Source organism: Lepisosteus oculatus, chromosome 11, assembly GCF_040954835.1.
Source record: "Lepisosteus oculatus isolate fLepOcu1 chromosome 11, fLepOcu1.hap2, whole genome shotgun sequence".
Classification (NCBI taxonomy): Eukaryota; Metazoa; Chordata; class Actinopteri; order Semionotiformes; family Lepisosteidae; genus Lepisosteus; species Lepisosteus oculatus.
The window spans coordinates 14,214,628-14,235,212 of NC_090706.1; the positions used below are offsets into that span (position 1 = coordinate 14,214,628).

General features: G+C 53.9%; 2 protein-coding genes across 11 annotated transcripts in view; both read right to left on the reverse strand.

Annotated features, from left to right (window-relative positions):
* Positions 1-4,132: 4,132 nt before the first annotated feature.
* Positions 4,133-13,314, reverse strand: LOC107077568 (epoxide hydrolase 4). Of its 6 annotated transcripts, XM_069195727.1 has the most exons (8): positions 13,218-13,314; positions 8,664-9,027; positions 7,440-7,525; positions 7,134-7,291; positions 6,924-7,052; positions 6,231-6,334; positions 5,639-5,787; positions 4,133-5,133 (listed from the first exon to the last, which is right to left on the reverse strand). In XM_069195727.1, the coding sequence occupies exons 2-8, from the start codon at positions 8,904-8,906 to the stop codon at positions 4,887-4,889; spliced, it is 1,116 nt and encodes a 371-aa protein (XP_069051828.1). In that variant the 5' UTR covers positions 8,907-9,027; positions 13,218-13,314; the 3' UTR covers positions 4,133-4,886. The 6 variants fall into 6 exon arrangements, with proteins under 6 accessions (XP_069051828.1, XP_069051823.1, XP_069051826.1 ...); XM_069195722.1 differs by having other exon boundaries at positions 6,924-7,291; XM_069195725.1 differs by having other exon boundaries at positions 6,924-7,291; positions 13,191-13,269.
* A 2,584-nt stretch (positions 13,315-15,898) lies between these two features.
* brd4 (bromodomain containing 4) overlaps positions 15,899-20,585 on the reverse strand; it is a 48,133-nt gene continuing 43,446 nt past the window's right edge. For all 5 annotated transcript variants that reach the window (XM_069195729.1, XM_069195730.1, XM_069195731.1 and 2 more), the window contains 4 exons: positions 20,028-20,158; positions 19,473-19,678; positions 18,985-19,339; positions 15,899-18,506 (listed from right to left, as the gene is read on the reverse strand). In XM_069195729.1, coding sequence (XP_069051830.1) covers positions 18,438-18,506; positions 18,985-19,339; positions 19,473-19,678; positions 20,028-20,158 — 761 coding nt within the window. In that variant the 3' untranslated portion in view covers positions 15,899-18,437. The remainder of the gene's footprint in view (positions 18,507-18,984; positions 19,340-19,472; positions 19,679-20,027; positions 20,159-20,585) is intronic.

Here is a 20,585-nt window from a genome sequence, read left to right on the forward strand (position 1 = left end):
CAGCTGTGATGCCCTCTGGACAAGTGGGAGCTCTGGTGTCAATTAAGCAGAGCCGCTGGGCTGGTCTGGGCCTGGGGGGGGCAGGGGGGGAATTTTCCACTCTGGGCTGCCCTGCTTGCTTCTTCGTGCTCAAGAGACCATCCCTCTCCCTGGGCTCCCCCCATCCCCATCATCTCCTTTCCCAGGTACCCCTCAACCCCCTCCCCAGACACAGCCCCCGCACCCAGGTTAAGAGCAGCTCACTGGGATGAGCACAGCCCCCCCCCCCGCACACACACACACACAGTCAGACTGTGAGCACCAGTGTGTGTGTGTGTGTGTGGGCAGGGAGGAGGGGGTATTTACTGTAATTGAGCTGATCCTCCCATCCCTCCTGCTAGCGGGGAATGAGTAAGAGAGGAGGCAGAGGGCACCAGGTCACACGCCGCGCGGAGGGGGGGCGGGGCGGAGGAGCTGCTGTCCCAAGACCTTTTTCCTGGAACACGGCTTCCTCGGCCCTCACGCCCTCACGCCCAGACTCGCGACAACCCGGAGCGATACAGTCTGGATTGGCATACAGGCTGGACTGGGATGGGGTTTGGATTGGGATATGGTTTGGACCGATATAGCTTGGGTTGGAATATGGTTTGGGGGTTGACCAAGGCCAGGATCAGATCAGAAGGACCAGCATGTCCTGGCGGGCTACAGAGACAGGGCTGTCTCAGTGCTGTACCTGCATGGCCACCTCTCAGTCAGAAAAGGGGGATTATTTGTATCGCCGCCTGATCCCGATTCTGAATGCTGCACTGCAGTACTCAGTATGGCCATTCCCAGGCACAGCAGCGTCCGCAGACTCTGGATTGCAGAAAGGCTGATTCTGGGATCTCCATGATGCCGCCTGGACCCCTGTGGTGACTGAGGACAGGCGAGGTCCCTGCGGAGCAGCCTTGCACCTGCGCTGACGCCCCAACAGCGTGGGCATTCCCAGTGGGCGAGAGAGCGTACAGACACAGACACACACACACACACACACACAGTCTTGCTCGTCTACGCTCACCTGTGAGTGTCAGAGCAGTGGTGCTGAGAGCAGGCAGCCACAGAGGCACAGAGGTGTGACACAGCAGCTCACATCCAGCAGCGAGGGCAGGCTTGAGTCAGGGCCCAGATGTGCACTTTCAAAATAATTCACAGTCAAGGTTCACTCCAGGATGAGCACAACACACATGCATTCACACGTGCACACGCACAACACACATGTGCCCACAAATCAACACAAGCACAACACACACGTGTGCTCACACATGCACAACACACAACACAAGTGTGCTCACACATGCACAAGCACAACACAAACACACGGATGCTTAAATATACACACAACACACATATACTCAACCATGCACACACAACACACACATGTGCTTAAATATGCACACACACACACACACACACACACACAACACACACAGACATGCAGAGGGCCCTGTGTGCAGACAATGGGATCTCAGCTGTGTGTTCTCAAGAGGGCCTGTACAGCACATCCCTGCAGTGAGAGAAGAGTCTGGACAGGATGGCGAGCCAGTATCATGCCTCTACAGGCAGGCAGAGACAGAGGGAGAGGAGGAGGAGGAGGAGAGAGGAAGGGAGAGATCAGAGAAGAGAGGAATGAGGGGAGGGGTCAGTGGAGAACAGCGAAGGGGGGGGTGGTGAGAGGAAGGAACCAGGAGAGAGCAGACAGGGTCTAAGGGAGACAGCGGGCAGAGAGAGCAAAGAGACAACAGGGAGCAGAGCGAGAGCACAGGGGGCAGATAGAACAGACAGGGGGCAGATAGGGAAGACAGGGGGCAGAAAGGGAGAGAGGGCAGAAGGTGGCAGGAGTGGCCTGTGCGAGGAGTAACAGAGAGAGGGGCATGCCTGCTGTGGGCTCTCACTGATCTGTTCTCGCACGCCCCATACCTGAATGGGTGCCAGGCTGGGGAGAAGGATGGCGTAACAGATACGCCTGACTGCCAACCGCGCTCCCAGAGCCACGGACCCACGTCCCCCAGCCCCAGCCCTGACTTCAGCCCAAACGTACAGGGCGCGCTGAAGGAGAAAGAGCACGTTAACGTGCTCCTGGGGACCCTGTCTCTAATCTCGCCCTGCTCCCCATGTGCACCTCACGCCCTGGCGGTCTGGGACCTCATCGTGCACAGTGTCCAAGACAGCGACCCCGGACCATGCTCTCAAGATCCTCGCTCAACACTCTGAGCCTCACTGCTCCGGCTCGGCGTCACACTGAAAGATTTCCCTCCACCCCCAAACCATCTCACGACTTTTTTCTACAATCCAAAGGTTTAGGATCGCCTCAGCTCCGAGGTGCAGAAAAGAACACGAGAAAGCAAAACGTGCAAGTTTAGGAATGTTTCACGTCATTTTAGGGAACAAGTAGAGACCTGAAAGAGGAAGCAGAGAACTGCAGCAAGTGAGCAGCCAGCTAGTAACTATCGGAGAGCTCATGGAGGTCAGATGTAGTCACGCTCATTGGTAAATGGTGTTTGCTCTAGCCCTCACAGGCCACATCTCCAACAGCCTTGGTCAGCCTTTAAAAGGACCTGCTTTGACAACCAGTCACCCACACAAGCCTGAAAATAACATCCACACACAAACATACACTCACAAACACACATGGGCACACTCATACACTCACAAACACACATGGGCACACTCATACACTCACAAACACACATGGGCACACTCATACGCTAACAAACACACATGGGCACACTCATACGCTAACAAACACACATGGGCACACTCATACGCTAACAAACACACATGCACACAAACGCGCACACAAACATGCACGCCCACACATATACTCACAACCACACGCACACAATCACTCACAAACACACGCACGGACACATATACTTGCAAACACAGATACACACAAACTCACACACAAAAACAAATATACAGACACACAATCGCCCCCTCCCACATAGGATTTCAAACCGGAGAGGAAACAGACAATGTCCAGTCTCGTGAGAGAAATCTCTCCCCCCCCCGCCGGTGAGTTGCTTTCAAATAGAGTGCAGGGAGGAGACCAAGAACCCACACAGCTCAGATCAGACAATCCTCATCCAAATCCCTGCCCATCTCTCAATTTGTCAGTCAAATCATGATGCTCCCCAGGTCAGGATGGGCCTTTCCAATTAACGTCGCTGGTTTTCAGCTCTCTGTGGTCGAGATGCCACTGCTAGGTGCTGTTTTCTGGGGGTGTGGTACTGTACCCCAGACCACAGCACTGTACCCCACAATGCAGCACTATACCCCGGACCACAGCACTGTACCCCAGACCACAGCACTGTACCCCACAATGCAGCACTATACCCCAGAATACAGCACTGTACCCCAGAACACAGCACTGTACCCCAGACCACAGCACTGTACCCCACAATGCAGCACTATACCCCAGAATACAGCACTGTACCCCAGAACACAGCACTGCACCCCAGACCACAGCACTGCACCCCAGAACACAGCACTGTACCCCACAATGCAGCACTATACCCCAGAACACAGCACTGCACCCCACAACACAGCACTATACCCCAGAACACAGCACTGCACCCCACAATGCAGCACTATACCCCAGAACACAGCACTGTACCCCAGAACACAGCACTGCACCCCACAACACAGCACTATACCCCAGAACACAGCACTGCACCCCACAATGCAGCACTATACCCCAGAACACAGCACTGTACCCCAGAACACAGCACTGCACCCCAGAACACAGCACTATACCCCAGAACACAGCACTGCACCCCAGAACACAGCACTGTACTCCACAATGCAGCACTATACCCCAGAACACAGCACTGTACCCCAGAACACAGCACTGCACCCCACAACACAGCACTATACCCCAGAACACAGCACTATACCCCAGAACACAGCACTGTACCCCAGAACACAGCACTGCACCCCACAACGCAGCACTGTACCCCAGACCACAGCACTGTACCTGGAACACCGCAGCTCTGCGCACAGCTCTGCAAACACGCATGACACTTCTCAAAAGCCTCAGAAAAACACATTTCGCATCCTGTTTCTTCTGAATTTGAGCCATGTGAGAAAAGAAAAACGGGACTGAGAGCAGATGGACCTGAAAGAGCTCTATTAAGTCACATCAGACTGCCTGTCAGTAAAAGAGGCAGAGAGAAGCGAGTGAGTTCTTCTTCTGTCCTGCTGCTGCTCTCTGAAGAGTGGCTCTGCTTCGCCGTTCCTATAGTTCACCGGGACGAGGAAGGTCCTTCCCGCTGCCCTCTGCGGCACCTCCGCTGTCTCTCGGAAATGTGGCCGCGGTGAACATTTTTCATCTGTACTGCCTAGAAAGGCGGGGAGGGAGTTGCTCTCTGGAGCTGAAGGCTCTGAAAGGAGTCCTGCAGGCACCAGCTGCTCTTCTGTAAAGAACAGGACTCGGAGAGCGAGCACACAACTGTCCCAAACTCCTGGTGGCAGCTCCCCTGGAGCGGAGGCAAGACCGACAGGAGAGAGCACGTGTCCCTCCGCTCTCCAGCTCCCCCTAGTGGCGGCGTGCGGGATCCAGTGTCCCCACACTGGCTTGGACAAGGCCCTCCGACCCTTCGCCACCTGTTTGAAAGTACCCTGAGGTTTTGTGCGTCCAAAACAGAGTTCATCAGCAGTGCCAGTCCTCAGCAGCCTATAGTCATTCTGGCAGTAAACGCTTTCCCAGGCATTTCAAGGACGTCTTCTTCTTTTCCCCAGTATTCCATGGAAAATCAAGCTGCTGCACCCCGGCTTTTCCCAAGGTGCATGGGAGTCCTCCATGGGTTTTGCGGTGAAGCAGTTCTCTTGCTGTGCAGCTGCAGCAGCTGACCAGCGCGGGTTTCCCCCTAGTGGTTGTTCCTGGTACTGCCACCTCTGCCCCCCTCCCTGAGGAAGGCCCAGATGAGCCCGTTCACGGCCTCCGGCTGGTCCTGCTGCACCCAGTGGCTGCAGCCGGGCACGATCCGGACGGCGCATGAGCCGCGCACGTACGCCCGCGAGGCCCGCGCCAGCCCGGGCCCCAGGAAGGCGTCGGCCTCCCCCCAGAGCAGCAGGCAGGCCACGCCCACGTCCTGGTGCCGCAGCGGCGTGTCGCTGCGGAGAGAGACAGAGAGGCGGAGAGCCGTCACCGGTGCCCTGGCTCGCCGACAGCCTGCTGGAGGAGCTGCGCAGCGCTGGACACGCTGGGCTGGACACGCAAAAACGACTCGGGGTACAACTGTGTTGCGGCGTGTGTGCGCGTGTGTGCGAGCTTGTGTATGTGCATCTGTGTGTGTCTGTGTGTCAACATGCATGTGTGCATCTAGCTGTGTGTGCATGTATGTGTTAGTGCATGTATGTTTGCATCTGTGTGTGTGTGCATATGTGTCCATTTGTGTGCGTGTATGTGCATGTATGTGTCTATGTTTGCATCTGTGTGTGTCTGGAGAAAAATGAAGCATCTGCTGTAAAATGCAAAAGCAAGCAGCACAGGGGCATTTAAAACGCTGGCACAGGGAATGTGGCATTTGAGGCCCTGGAACACAGCAATCGGCACTAGAAATGTGCCAAAAAGAAAGGAACGGATCCCTGTCTGTATCCCGGCGGAGCTCAGGGTCACCTGCAGAGGCTGCGGTAGTAACTGAGAGGCCCGGCGAGCCCCCCGGGCTGGGACAGCTGGTACAGGTAGGCCTCCAGTTCCTGCTCCGTCAGCCGCCTGGCCCGGTTCTGGATCCCCACCCAGCGACCCGTCATCAGGCTGCGCACCAGCTGGGAGGCGGGGTGGAAAGGGACAGGGAGTGGGGAGATGGAGAGCCGCACAGTGTCAGAGAGTATGGGGAGATGTGATGCAGACTGTGGATGTGGTTTGAAGGTACGATTCAGAGCAGGAAGGCAGAGGAAGACCACAGCTGTCGTGACTTCCTGCACTACGATATAAAGCTGTCATTGTCACAGTGCCACTGTGTCTGTGGTGTGGTCCTGTTGGGTATTTTGTGATGTCATGTGTCGTGGTGCTGTTGGGTATTTTGTGATGTCATGTGTCGTGGTGCTGTTGGGTATTTTGTGATGTCATGTTATACCTGCATGTTGATGTCATTCATCTATTATTTCAAAAACAGTGAAAAGGTTCTTATAGAAAGGAAAGAGGCAGGGAACAGGAGAGGCTGCCGCATAGATCCAGCGATCCGGCCCCCCCAGCGCTGGGGCGGTACCTGGAAGTCCTCCAGTGGGAGGGTGAGCTCGGGCAGGAAGGGGATCTGGAAGAAGGAGCTGTGGCTGCAGCGCAGGAGCTGGCAGGGGTGTCGCAGGATGTAGTCTGCAGAGAGGGAGAAAGAGGCCGTCTCTCACACACAGGGCTGGATCACCCTGGACTCTCACCCTGCTTTCACACACGGCGGCAACAGCCTGCCACACAGCCGGGCACCGGAGAGGATCAGACTGCTGGGCACTGGGAGTGTGGCTGACAGCAGTGTAAAACCTGGAGTGGATCAGACTGCTGGGCACTGGGAGTGTGACTTACAACAGTGTAAAACCTGGAGTGGATCAGACTGCTGGGCACTGGGAGTGTGACTTACGACAGTGTAAAACCTGGAGTGGATCAGACTGCTGGGCACTGGGAGTGTGACTTACAACAGTGTAAAACCTGGAGTGGATCAGACTGCTGGGCACTGGGAGTGTGGCTGACAGCAGTGTAAAACCCGGAGTGGATCAGACTGCTGTGCACTTGGGACTCCGACTGACAGCCCTGCGACAGTCTTAAAAATGGGTTCAGCAACATAAATCAAACAAATTGATTCCATCAAACCAGGTGGCGCTTAGCTGGAAGACCAAGAGTCCCGACGTTCCTCCAGGCCTGGGAGCCCTGTGAAGCCCCGGCTCTGAGCTCTCCACACCGGCACACTCACCCCGCCAAGCTGACGGGTGTGGCGCACTCATCACCACCAGGCGGCGCACCTGGGCAGGATGCTCAATCGCGAAATGCCACGCCAGTGTGCCGCCCCAGTCTTGGCCCACCAGCACACAGCTCCGGTGTCCTGGGAAGAGACAGAGAACCAGCAATGTCAGAGTCAATGTCAGCAATGTCACAATCCATCCCTCTTCCCAGCGGAGCTCACCCAGGCTTTCGATCACGTCCTTGATGTCCCCCAGCAGCTGGTCCAGTGTGTAGTCCTCCCGCCTGCGGGGGGCGTCGGAGTCCCCATAGCCACGCAGGTCCAGGGCCACCGTGTGGTACTCTGAGCTGAACTCCTGCAGCTGGTAGCGCCAGGAGAACCTGGGGGGGGAAGCGAAGGGAGCAGGACAGCGCATCACCACAGAGGGAGGAAGATGAGAGGGAAGGAGGAGAGAGGTGTGACGGGAGGAAGGAGACAGAGGGGGGAGGAGGGGACAAGAGGAGAGGCGAAGAGGATCGTTTCCCCTACCAGTTCTCAGGAAATCCATGAAGGAAAAGCATAAGAGGACGGCTGGTGTCTCCTTTCGTCACATAGTGGAAACGCAGGCCAGAGCTCTGGGAGAGAGGGAGGGAGGGAGAAAAATTAGTCCCTGCCCCTTCACTTTCCCTACGGGATTAATAAAGTATTATCTATCTATCCACTCACTCCAGTCCCCGCCCCATCACTCACTCCAGTCCCCGCCCCATCACTCACTCCAGTCCCCGCCCCCCTCACTCACTCCAGTCCCCGCCCCCTCACTCACTCCAGTCCCCGCTCCCCTCACTCACTCCAGTCCCGCCCCTTCACTCACTCCAGTCCCCGCCCCATCACTCACTCCAGCCCCGCCCCCATCACTAACTCCAGCCCCGCCCCCCTCACTCACTCCAGTCCCCGCCCCCTCACTCACTCCAGTCCCCGCTCCCCTCACTCACTCCAGTCCCGCCCCCTCACTCACTCCAGTCCCGCCCCTTCACTCACTCCAGTCCCCGCCCCATCACTCACTCCAGCCCCGCCCCCATCACTCACTCCAGCCCCGCCCCCCTCACTCACTCCAGTCCCGCCCCATCACTCACTCCAGTCCCCGCCCCCTCACTCACTCCTGTCCCGCCCCCTCACTCACTCCAGTCCCCGCCCCCTCACTCACTCCAGTCCCCGCCCCTTCACTCACTCCAGCCCCGCCCCATCACTCACTCCAGTCCCCGCCCCCTCACTCACTCCAGTCCCCGCCCCATCACTCACTCCAGCCCCGCCCCCATCACGCACTCCAGCCCCGCCCCCCTCACTCACTCCAGTCCCGCCCCTTCACTCATTCCAGTCCCGCCCCCCACACTCACTCCAGTCCCCGCCCCCTCACTCACTCCAGCCCCGCCCCATCACTCACTTCAGTCCCCGCCCCCTCACTCACCCCAGTCCCCGCCCCCTCACTCACTCCAGTCCCCGCCCCATCACTCACTCCAGCCCCGCCCCCATCACGCACTCCAGCCCCGCCCCCCTCACTCACTCCAGTCCCGCCCCTTCACTCATTCCAGTCCCGCCCCCCTCACTCACTCCAGTCCCGCCCCCCTCACTCACTCCAGTTCCGCCCCCTCACTCACTCCAGTCTCCGCCCCCTCACTCACTCCAGTCTCCGCCCTATCACTCATTCCAGTCCCGCCCCCCACACTCACTCCTGTGCCGCCCCCTCGCTCACTCCAGTCCCGCCACCTCACTCACCATGCCGCGTAGGTAGCTGTGCTCGCCCAGCACGGGGTCCCTCAGACAGGCAGGGGGCTGCTGACGCATGGTCCAGCGGAACACGTGCCGAGGGGCTCGCAGGCCCCTCCATGTGATACGGGTCAGGACCAGGGTGGCGGTGAGCCCGGCGGTGCTGTACACCAGCGCCCAGTAACACAGAGACTGCAGGCGCAGGCAGAGCCGGATTGGAACCAGGAGCAGGGCAGACAGCAGGCCAGTCATGGCGGGGCAAAGCTGGGGTCAAAGCAGGCCGTGTCCAGAGACCCGACTGGTGGCGTCCTCTGTGACCCCCTTTTCTGCTTCTCTGTCACATGGAACTGGACACGCCTTCCCCCTGCCTGCCCTTCTCACATGTGTAGCCAGGAACACGGGGGATGGATGAGGAAAAAGCACTGTTAGAGACAGCTACCTATCTATTGAGCCATCCATCTAACGTAGCTATCCACTGTTAAGAGCGGACTGCGACTCCTCTCTGTCAGAAAAGAGGTGGAGGATTATGTTTTTATATTAACCAAAGATGGTGCAGCGATGTGTCTGTCTTGGCCAGAGTGTGCTCCCCTTATTTGGAAAGTCTTATCATCAGTTGTAAGCCATTCTATCCCCCTCGCGAATTTGCCTCTATAATTCTGGTTGGGGTGTATATCCCCCCTCCTGCCAACACTCACTTAGCACAACAACAGCTGGCTGACCAGATCTTGGAGGTACACTAGAGCAAAGATATTCAGACTCTCCAGTTATCATTATGGGTGACTTCAATCATACCAATCTGAGTGTTGAACTGCCAAAATACAAACAATTGATGAGTTGCCCTACCAGAGAAGGCAAAACCTTGGAGCACTGTTACAGCATCATTAAAGATGCATACCAGGCAATCATCCGAGCCCCACTTGGAAACTGATCATTCCCTCTTCCACCTTATTATTGGATTTGGATGACTATGCCGATATAGTTACTTCTTACATCAGTTTTTTTTGAGGAATCCTGCATGCCAACAAAGACTGTTTGCAAGTACAATAACAACAAACCTTGGTTCACCGCTGAGCTAGGAAAACTACGCTCTGCCAGGGAAGAAGCCTGTAAAAGTGGCGACCGGGATGCATATAAAAAGGCCAAGTATGCACTCGCAGTCAGGGCCGCCAAACACAGACACAGGGGAAAGCTGGAACAGCAGTTCTCCTTGAATGACTGTGCATCCGTATGGAAGGGTCTCCAGACCATAACAAACTACAAATCAAAACCTTCTAATACTGCAGCAGACCGCGCACTTGCAAACCAGCTTAACATTTTCTATTCGCGATTGGAGAGTCAAAGGGTCTCCACCTCACCCCCTCCCCCCAGCCCAGCCACAGTCAGTCTGCGACACCTTTTACACTTCCTCTCTCCCTTCCACCCCCGCCAGCTCGCACCCCGCACCCTGCTGAGCATCAGGCGAGCTGCTCATTTTTCAGAAACAGAAGATTAGGAGGGCGCCCGGCCCTGATCGCTGGGCTGAACCGCCATCTTCCGTCTTTGCTGATCTTTTCAACCAGTCCCTGGCCCAGTGCGCGGTGCCTGCTTGTTTCAAACCCCCCGTTATCATTCCGGTTCCCAAGAAACAGGAGATCTCCTGCCTGAATGGCTACAGACCGGTCGTTGTGAAGTGCTCTGAGAGACTCCTTCTGCATCCCCTCACAATCCTGGCTGACGCTCTTCAGGACTCACTGCGGTTTGCAAACAGAGCGAACAGGTCTGTTGACGATGCCATCAGTCTGGCTCTGCATTACACCCTGCAGCACCCAGACAGCTCTCACACTTATGCCCGTCTTCTGTTTGTAGACTTTAGCTCTGCTTTCAACACTATCGGCCCTGATCTACTTCAGGATCAGTTGAGGCAGCTCAATGTGCCCCACCCTGCCTGCCATTGGATCCACGACTTTTTCACCAATAGGAAACAGGACGTCAGGGCGGGCGGCCACGTTTCGGACCCTGTCCTTCTCAATACTGGCGCCCCACGGGGCTGTGTGCTTCCACCCGCGCTCTACTCACTTCACACCAACGACTGTACATCTATCTATCAGTACATCAATCTGTCAGACTTCTCACGTTGGCGGACGACACCACTCTGGTTGGACTTATCACGAAAGGTGACGAATCCACAGACCGGGAGGAAGTAAACCCCCTGGTGTCACGGTGTGGAGTCAACAACTTGGAGCTGAATACACAAAGAACTGCGGAGACGGGCGTTGATTTCAGGAAGAAGCCCACCCCCCTCCTTCCTTTGGAAAGACGTGGTTTCACGGGTGGCAGAGCACCGCCTGACACATTTTTAGGAACTGTCATCCAGCAGGACCTTGACTGGGACAGGAACATCACCACAATTACCAAGAAGGCCCAACAGCACATGCAGTTTCCTAGACAGCTTCAGGAAGTTGGGCTGTCACAAGCACTGCTGGCCCAATTCTACACAGCCACAACAGGATCAGTCACGACACCTTCTATTTCTGTTGGGTTTGGCTCTGCATCACCACCCTCACAGTGGAAACGACAGCGATGTGCAGAGAAACTCATCGGCTGACAGCTCCCCTCGCAGATCTGTCCTCGACAAGATAAGAAGGAGGGTGGGGAGAAGCATGGCCACTCTCTCCTCCAGGGTTTTCCCTCTCAGCGGAGACCAAGCACGAGAGCCCCAAAAACCACGACTAACCGACACCCGCCCAGCTTCTTCCCCCAGGCCGTGACTCCTATAAACAAGGACAAATCTCTCACGCCCCCTCTGTGACCAGTTGCACATCTTCATTTCACACAGGCACACGCCGCCGATACTTTCTGTAAATATACGCAGAAGTCACTGTACATGTTATGACCCAGCTGTACATACTTTTAAATTGTACGTATCACAGAACCTTGTTTTTATCAAGCACTTATATTATTATTATTATCATCGGTAGATTTCTTTTTTTTTTTACTTTTATCTGATTGGAATTTATGTCGACACCTGCACCAAGACACACGCAATCACAAAGGGCCAGTTTTCCCAGAAGCCAGTTAATCCACCAGCTTGTCTATCTTGTATATCTTGTACTTGGCAAATAAAGCTTCTGATTCTGATATACATCTTCTCTAATTTGCTTCTGTGCTTATTTAGCCATTTATCTGAGTATTCTGTATCTACAGCAGAGGTGAATTCCACAGAGCTGTCTATCCTATATTTGTATGTAGATGTATACGTGGTTCCTGGTCAAACTTATCGCTTATAAATTCGTGCTGTTGCATTCTTTTATCAAAAGCATGGTTTCTGTAGGCATTTCCCCAGGCTGGTGGTCTACAGGCATAGTGTCAGACCTGGGAATGACTGGATCACTGCTGCTGTGCACCTGTCACTGCTGTTGATGCCGATGCCTCTTTAAGAACGATAGGAAAAATAAATGCTTCACAAAGCAACAGCAATGGATACAGTATTTGAACAATTGCTCATCCACCACTTCTTCCGATTCAGAGTCGAAGCGGAGCAGGAGCCTATCCCAGCAAGCGACAGGCGTCATGCTGGACACCCTGCTGGCCTGGATGCCAGCCCAACACAGGGTAACCTGCCACTCAGACACACACCATCACACAGGGCCAGTTTTCCCAGAAGCCAGTTAACCCACCAGCTTGTCTTTGGACTGTGGGAGGAAACTGCAGAGCCCAGAGGAAACTCACGCGAACCCGGGGAGAACATGCAGACTCCACACAGACAGCACCTCAGGTCCAGAATTCAACCCAGGGCCCCAGCGCTGTGAGGCAGCAATGCTAATCCCTGCGCCACCGTGTCGCCCAATAATCGTTCAATTGAGGTTAAAAACGATCCGCTTTTTTCGTGGCAGGAATGAATGACAATTAGAAACTAATTACGATACACTGCGCACGATCGACAGCAGAGGGCGACAGGAATATCGAACTTTTTTGAGGTATAACGTTATTTTGTATAGATTAAAAACTGGTTGTATTACACTCACGGTGGGGAACTGTCAAGTTCTTGAATCAGAAAGTACCAGTGTCAGAAGTCTTTGCATTGGCCACAAAACAACGTTCAGAGCCCAGAAGCTGAGGTCAAATTCCTCGTTTCAAGGAAAAGATGAATAATGTGTACTGGCATGATTTAAAAAAACCGGCGTTGTTACAGAAGGTCGGCTGTAGTAGGAAAAGAATCCGTCGATTTCAACGGAAACCAATACGAATTGCTCGAATACAATATTTGTTTTTAATTAACGGTATTTTATAGAAATATATATTTCTGGAAAAAAACGTGATTTTTTAATTAAACACGCCTGACAATAACCTTCCGTCGTAACACTGTTTTCATTTAAATACAGTGAAAGATTACAAACGAAATGAGCAACTGAAATATCCGATTTTTAATACAAACTCACAAAATAGTTTAAACAGTACAATTAACTGTATAGGAAGGTTTTGACGTCGGGCGGCTTTTGCGTATCAGCTAAAGTATTTGGAAAGTAAGCAGCATTAGTGTAAATATTGCAGACGGACATTTTTTTATATTTTAGAAATATTTACGTCAGTGACAGATTCTTCCTTTCGGAGAAGTCCAGAGATCACACAGCGCAACCGGAACTGCTTCTCATCACTGCCCAGCCCACAAAACAAAAAGCAAGATTGTAACTGGCTGACACGGTTGTCAATTTAACTCTTCGTCCCCCGCTCGCGTAAGCTATTGGATGATACCTGCGTCAGAGGCGGGGATACCATGCAGGGAAAGGAAATTCTGATTCGTGGAAAATAACGTCGCTCAAGGATTGAGATTCCCATTGGTCCATCCAGCCGCAATCACATGACTCGTACATCTTCCCTCCTCCCCCAGTCCTGTTTTCGGTGGGAAATGAAGGCGCGCTGCGTCTTAATAGAGGCTACCTCCATACGTACATTATCCGCGACGTCTCTCAGTCTTTCCTACCTAGACGTAGAAACTGAGACAATGAGTACAGGTCCTTGGTTTGATGTATTTAGCGCTCACATTATAAACTCACCCCGACGCACACATTGCACACATCCAGGCTTGCAGTGGGTTGTTCTGTCCTGCGTGGACTGGCACAGTACGTGTTGTATACGTGCTTTTTTAAATGGTAAAAAGAAACCATCGTGTTTCTCGACCGCGAGAAGAACCCGGGGACTTTTCCGGGAAAAGAGTTCTCTCTTTCTCCGCTGGAGGGCGCAGGAGAACCGTAGGAATGTCGGCCTATTTGTCCTGTCTCGGTCTTGAACTTTGCCACGATTTTCCCTAGCCTAAACATCGGGGCTACGGTCTTCATTGCATACATTCTTCCAATAGTAATCGCTTTGTACAGAGCTCTGCTTTGGCACGTGTGCGTTTTCAAGCCGAGATGATGGGTAAGTTCTGAAGCTACCGGCCTGACCAGCCTTACACATCTGAGTGGAATTACCTGCTTCAAGTTAATCGTCTCACTGACGGCCTCTGCGTGGGTTTTAAAGGAACTGTACGTGATATCTTCACACGTGCTGTAGACACAGTGTGGCAGCATGGAGACCGTTTGGACTCATGACTGGAAATTGTTTGAATCCTGCCTGCAACACTACTGCGGTACCCCGAGATTGCTCCCCCAAATGCAGCTGTAGACATCCATCCATCTTCTCACAACTGCTTCCAGTTCAGGGTCACAGGAGAGCCGGAGTCTATCCCCGGCGAGCAAGGGTGCAAGGCAGGGTATGCCCGGGACAGGACTACTCCTTCACCGGGCACACAGAAACACACACACTGACACCAGGGCCCAATCTTCCTCATTCCAACGAACCAGCTGGTCTGTGGACTGTGGGAGGAAACCAGAGCACCCCAAGGAAGCCCATGCAAACCGGGAGAGAGCATACAAACTCCACACAGACAGCACCCCAGAAACTTCATCCAGGGTACCTGTGGACAGTGGTTCCAGAATCTGTGTGTCGAAACGTTCTTGAACCCTGGGAGAAGCACGAATACACCCAGAAAACCCAGACAGGGCCACGCGTCACCCGACAGAAGCGACCTCGCCCTCCCGAGGCCTCTGGGGTGGCACACCTGCTGGCTATGTAGAGAGTGAGGCTGGGCACATCCTGGTCCCCAACAAAGTACCCGCCCCCCGGGCCTCAGGGTTCCCGACGCCCCCAGGCGTCAGTCCTGCAGTGCACCCCAGAGCAGCAGCAGCAGCCCAAGGAGTCTGGCACGGGTCACGATCGGCTGACGCCCAGGCCTCCCGGGGAGCATCTTCAGCAGGAGGCCCGCCTGCTGGTCACCAGCTTGCACCCCACCTCTGAAGACTGTGACTGGCTCAGCTCCAGTCCCCGAGAGCTGGGCTGTAGAACAGCAGGAAGGGTGGGAGACTCACGAAGGACGCCTTTGTAAATTCACAAAGCTCTTGCTCCTTGCATGACCAGTGGACTCCGGCCCTCTTTCAGTTCCCGATTCCCGGCTCTGACCACTGGGAGACCTGGGGAATCTGGGCTTCCTGTCCTGCTGCTCCCAGGCGGAGCTGTGAACGTCCGAGTCCGGCTGCACTTCCCAGCCCCGCCTTCAAATTCCCTTTCCATATCCAGCTCCCAGTGCCCTCAGCAAACCTGACGCGACCGGGTTACTAGACAGCACCTTCAGGAGTTGTACCCACATTTACAAGATGCTATAAAAATATCCATCCATCCATCTTCCAAATGCTTCTTTCAACACAGCTCAGGCGGGTGAGCTGGAGCCTATCCCAGCAAGCAACAGGCACAAGGCAGATGGACACCAGTCCATTGCAGGGCACACACCCACGCCAGGGTAAACTGTCCAAGAAGCCAATTAACCCACCAGCATGTCTTTGGACTGTACTCAGAGGAACCCATGCAAACATGGGGAGAACATGCAAACTCCACACAGACAGCAACTGAACAGAGGGCCCCAGAGCTGCAAGACAGCAATGCTGACCACTGAGCCAGTGCTGCCTCACTTCCTAACCGTGCCTTCAAATTCCCTTTACACTGCAACTCCCAGTGCCCTTGACTTCACTGCACTGATCACCCCAAACCTGACAACTGGGCTACTTGAGGTGATGTACATGTACCATGCAAGGTGCATATATATGTAGTTTTGCAGAAAATGCACAACAGGTTACCTGGATTTACCATGAACCTTCGTCTTTCCTCCCGACAGAAATCCAGGACAGTCTTGCCAAGCAGAATCCAGCAGACCAAGAGAAGCACTCGGATGTCAGTTTTTTTTTAAAAAAAGAGATGTTTATTCCATGATCATTACAGACTGAATTGTATTCCTCTATTACCTTACTCCGTGATATACCAACTGGCGTAATCAAGGAAAAAAAATAATAAAATAAACACAAAAATAAAATTGAAAAATTCTGTCCGACACGGATGTCGGCACTGTACTGCGTAGAGGGTTTCTATGGCACATAACATCCAACTGTTAACATTAAAAAAACTCAGACATTAAAAGGCAGAAAGGAATGAAGAAAAAAAGGTGAAAGTGAATTTTTGCATTTTTTTCTCCTTTTGTTAAATGTTTTTGAAACTGAACAAACAAAAACAAAATATTTATATATATATGGACTTCACTGAAATGGAGAAATGAAAGTGACAACATTATACTCATTACAGATGTTCACTTAAGTTTTCCACCCGCAATTAAAAAAAACAAAAAGATAGCTTGGAGAACTCGAACACAGGACTGCACTTTCCTCAGGCTCACTCCACTATACATAAACACACACGTGTGTGTATATAAATGCGCGCGCATGTGTCTCTAAAGCGTTTCCGTTAAACAATGAATTAGATGGAAAAAAATGTTTTTGTTGTGCATAAAAAAAACCCCAGCTAAAACTGTTTTTCGTAAAAACTGATTTAAATCGTCTTAAGTGTCTCATTTCTGTCCTTGCACACCGTCTCCAGGTTCAACAGAGTAACAGGGTCACACATCCACCCCCCACGACCCCCCCCAAACCACCTCTTAACAATTAAATAATTTTGCCGACTATAGTCACTGTACAATACAGGCACTGTAGAAACACCATGTGAGAAAACGGGAGAGGATAAACTGCGCCCCCTAGCGGTTAGAAAAACCCCAAAGAAGAGGGACCTGCACTCCACTACTATTTAACAAGAACAATGATATAAATTATCCCCCCCGCCTCCCCCCAAAAAGAAAGTTTGAGTTCTCAGCCGACTCGTTCGCCCCTCTACGGACTGTGAAGTGCACCCTCCTCCTTGTACACGCAGCGGAGAAGTCGAGCGTGCTGGCCTGGACAGACATGCATGAGCTTTGGTAGAGAGTCGTCTTGCCCCCCCGAGATCCAGCTATCTAGCGACGAGGGGTGTTAAGAGGAGGGGGGACGGGGTGGTGGCCACCGGCTATCCGGCCCCTCGTCTTGGAGGACTGGTTCAGGAGAGAGGGACGGCCGGGCCAGAACCAGAACGGAGCAGGGGAGTTCCAGAGGTGCTCTCTCAACCGCCCTAGCAGTCGGGGGACACAGGAAATCCACACTCCCTGCGAGCGGCTGGCTGCAATTCCACATCTCAACAAGACGACGGCTCAAGTCCACAAGAACAGTCGCCCTTTTAAAGACACCCCCCCGGGTTTGGTTCCGCTCCGAGCTGCCGCGAGCCGGGCGAGGTCCAGCAGCGAGCACGGATGGGCCGCTGATCCTGCGGGGGGGAGTGTGAGGGGAGAGACAGCAGACTTTTTTTTTTAATACTAGCTACCTTTTGATGTAGGGTGAAGAGAGGAAAAAAAACAAAGCATTTATATATATATAAAAAAAAACAAATTACAAATATATATAACCCATGTTAAAAGAAAGCTCTCCGCACTCTGCACAGGGAAAAAGGCATAGACAGCTCTCGGACAGGTCTGTGTGAGAGGACAGGAGGGGCAGGCTGGCTAAGAAAAAACTTTACAGTAGATCCTACAGACTGGAAAAAGCACAGAACCTCTGCTCCCGGCGAGACTGCATTTGCTGTTGTATCCGTTTTTGTTCATATCTCCAGGTGTGTATATATATAATATATATATTTATATTGTGTGTTTACAAGTCAGATGTGTAAGGCAGGTTTTACCATGAACACCCCACCCCACCGCCCCCCGCCCTCATGGGGTCCTAAGACCCCCCCCAATAAAATTGCGACCTTGTTACCCATGCCCCCCCCCAACCCCCCCTCCCCCCACATCCACAAGCTCTTCCATGTTTTTTTTAAATTCCAACACGAAACGCAAAAAATTGGTTGTCATCCGTCACCTTTGCCCCCCCGGATCGCTCCCGTCGGTCCGGCTGCTCCCGGTTCGGGGTTTCTTCTCCTGGACACCCCCCTTACCCTGCCACCCCCCCCCCAGCCTCCCCGGCGCGCACCGGCCGCGGCGATCGGTGATCACCCCTCCCACTCCCCCGGCAACACGCGGAAAGAGGGGGCTCGTCCCTGGCGACGCGGAAATCCGGGAGGAACGACAAACGAACAAACCAAGAAGCCAAGCGATCCCGCTGGTCCTTCCAATCCCACTGGGGCCGAGCCGAGACTCCGCAGAAAAGGCTTTGTCCTTGTCGGGTTCCCCCCCCGCCGTCCTCCTTTCCACAGACTATTCCCGGCGATTTAATTATCCCGCCGAACTTACTCCTGCTTCCTCACAAGGAAGTCCCGCTGCTTGTCCCATCAAGGTTCGCTTTCACGTTTTAATTGTTTTTTTTTTGTCATTTAAAATTCTTTCGGTCCACTCCACGAAATGTTTGTTTGTGTTTCGCGTTGCTTTCAGAACAGGTTCTCCTCAAAGATTGCCATCAGGTCGCTCTGGAAATTCATGTCGATGGTGGATTCCATCTGAAACAAAAAAACAAAAGCAAAATTCGAGAAAGTTTTGTCTATGCCCTGGCTTGGGAAGAGCCAGCTACGCCGCAGACAGGCAACAGCTGTGATACACAGTCCGAGCAGCCCAAGGGCCAGCTCGATACCCGTGTGTGCAACTCGGCTACACATTCAGTCTCTCTCTTACTGTCTGCAGTAGCAGGGCCTGGTGCACCCAGAGACGGAAAGTCTCCTCTCTGTCTCAGGATATCTGACCGAAATTCAAACAAAGTGCAGAAGTGGGTGTATGAAAATGTCCACCTGACCCAGCAGCACTTGCTGTCCGGTTCCAGGATGGGAATGAGGCCCAGGAGACACACCGACCCCTAGGCAACAACTCCACTTTTATTCCCCCCCAAGAGCTGTGGGGGCTTGCCCCCTCCCCAGCCACGCCGCTGAAGTCGACAGCCTGGGCGAGACCCTCGGACCCATCCTCTACCCTTCGGACACTCACCGCCTCTCTCCTCCGCCTCTCCTGCTCCCTCCGGCGCGCCAGGTCCCTCTGCTGGTCGAGGGCGGACTGCGAGGGGGGAGGCTGCTGCTGCTGCTGCTGCTGCTGGGGGGCGGCCTGGCTCTGAGAGGAGGCCACGGCCTGCACCTGTTGCACCTGTTGCTGCTGCTGCTGCGCCTGCTGGGCTTGCTGTGCCTGCGCGGCTTGCTGGGCTTGCTGGGCCTGTGCGGCCTGCACGGCCTGCTGGGCCTGCGCCGCCTGCACGGCCTGCTGGGCCTGCGCCGCCTGCTCCTGCCGTCGCCGCGCCTCCTCATGCGCCCTGCGCACGTGCTCCAGAGAGTCCTCCTCATCACGGCTCCTGGGACACAGAAGACCGGTCAGCCCCGGCACGGCTGCAGCAGGGTGTGGAAGAGCCGACCCTTTCACTTGGGTTTATACATCTCTCCCCCACCATCGCTCTCTCCTCCCTCAGTTCCCCCCGCCGCACTCACCTGAGCCTCTCCTGCTCCCGGCGCATCCTCTCCTTCTCGGCCTGCTCCGCCTGGGCCTTCAGCGCCTTCTCCCGCTCCTCCTTCTCCCGCGCTGCGCGCCGGAACTGCTCGAAGCTGTCGCTGGAGGACTTCACCGTGGACGAGGGCGCTGCCATCGACTTCTGTGCCAGGCTGGCCCAGGGACCCATGTTCTTCAGCTTCAGGTCCTGGAGGAACGAGAGAACAGGATCATTGCTCTGTCTCCAAGCGACAGCCAAACCCCATCCAGAGACACACGCCACCCCCACCTTCAGCCGAACCCGAGCCGGAGACACACATCCCATACACCCAAACTGCTGCCAGGCTTATACCCCCTACAACCAGACCAGATCGGCGACCACAGATAGACAACACCAACAGACCAACCGGCCCTCAGACGAGCTGGGTACAGCTGTGGTCGGCTCTTTAGGAATGATGGAGAAGAGGTGCAGCCTGCTGGAAAGTGGTGTCTTGACACCCACCCACTAGCCCACCTCCATGGAGAAACTTGTCCTCTCTGCAACTGACTCGTGTTACCTTTTTGGGGGCGACGGGCGTTTTGGGCTCCTGCTTGAGCTTATCCTTGTCCGGTCCAGAGGATGGAGGGGCACTCTGCTCTGAGGGCCGTATCACAGGCCGGGAACTCTCCATCTGCCTCACATCTGATCCTGGAGCGCAAACACACAAAGAGCTCAGCACAGATCCGTTACATACACACTGCTCATCTCGGAGGGCTATAGAGGCAGACAGGCGGGCTTTGACCTCAGGGCAAAGGAGCACTGCTCTGACCTAAAAATGTCCACAGGATTCTCTGTACCACTAGTTTAAAACTTCCTCCTGCCAGAGAAAGATGGCAACAAAGACCAAAGAACAAACTTTGCCTTTTTATTCCCCTGTGCATTTACCAATTAAGCTAATCCTCACTCCGTAAAGCACACCTCAGGTCACAAACTATTTCAAAGCATCATACAAAAAAACAAAACAGTTGAAAAGAGACAAATTAAAAAATGCAATTTTGAACCAACAAGAGCTCACATCATATTCGATTCAGCAGATGCTAATAGCCTAACTTAAGCCTGACTTCAAATTATACCC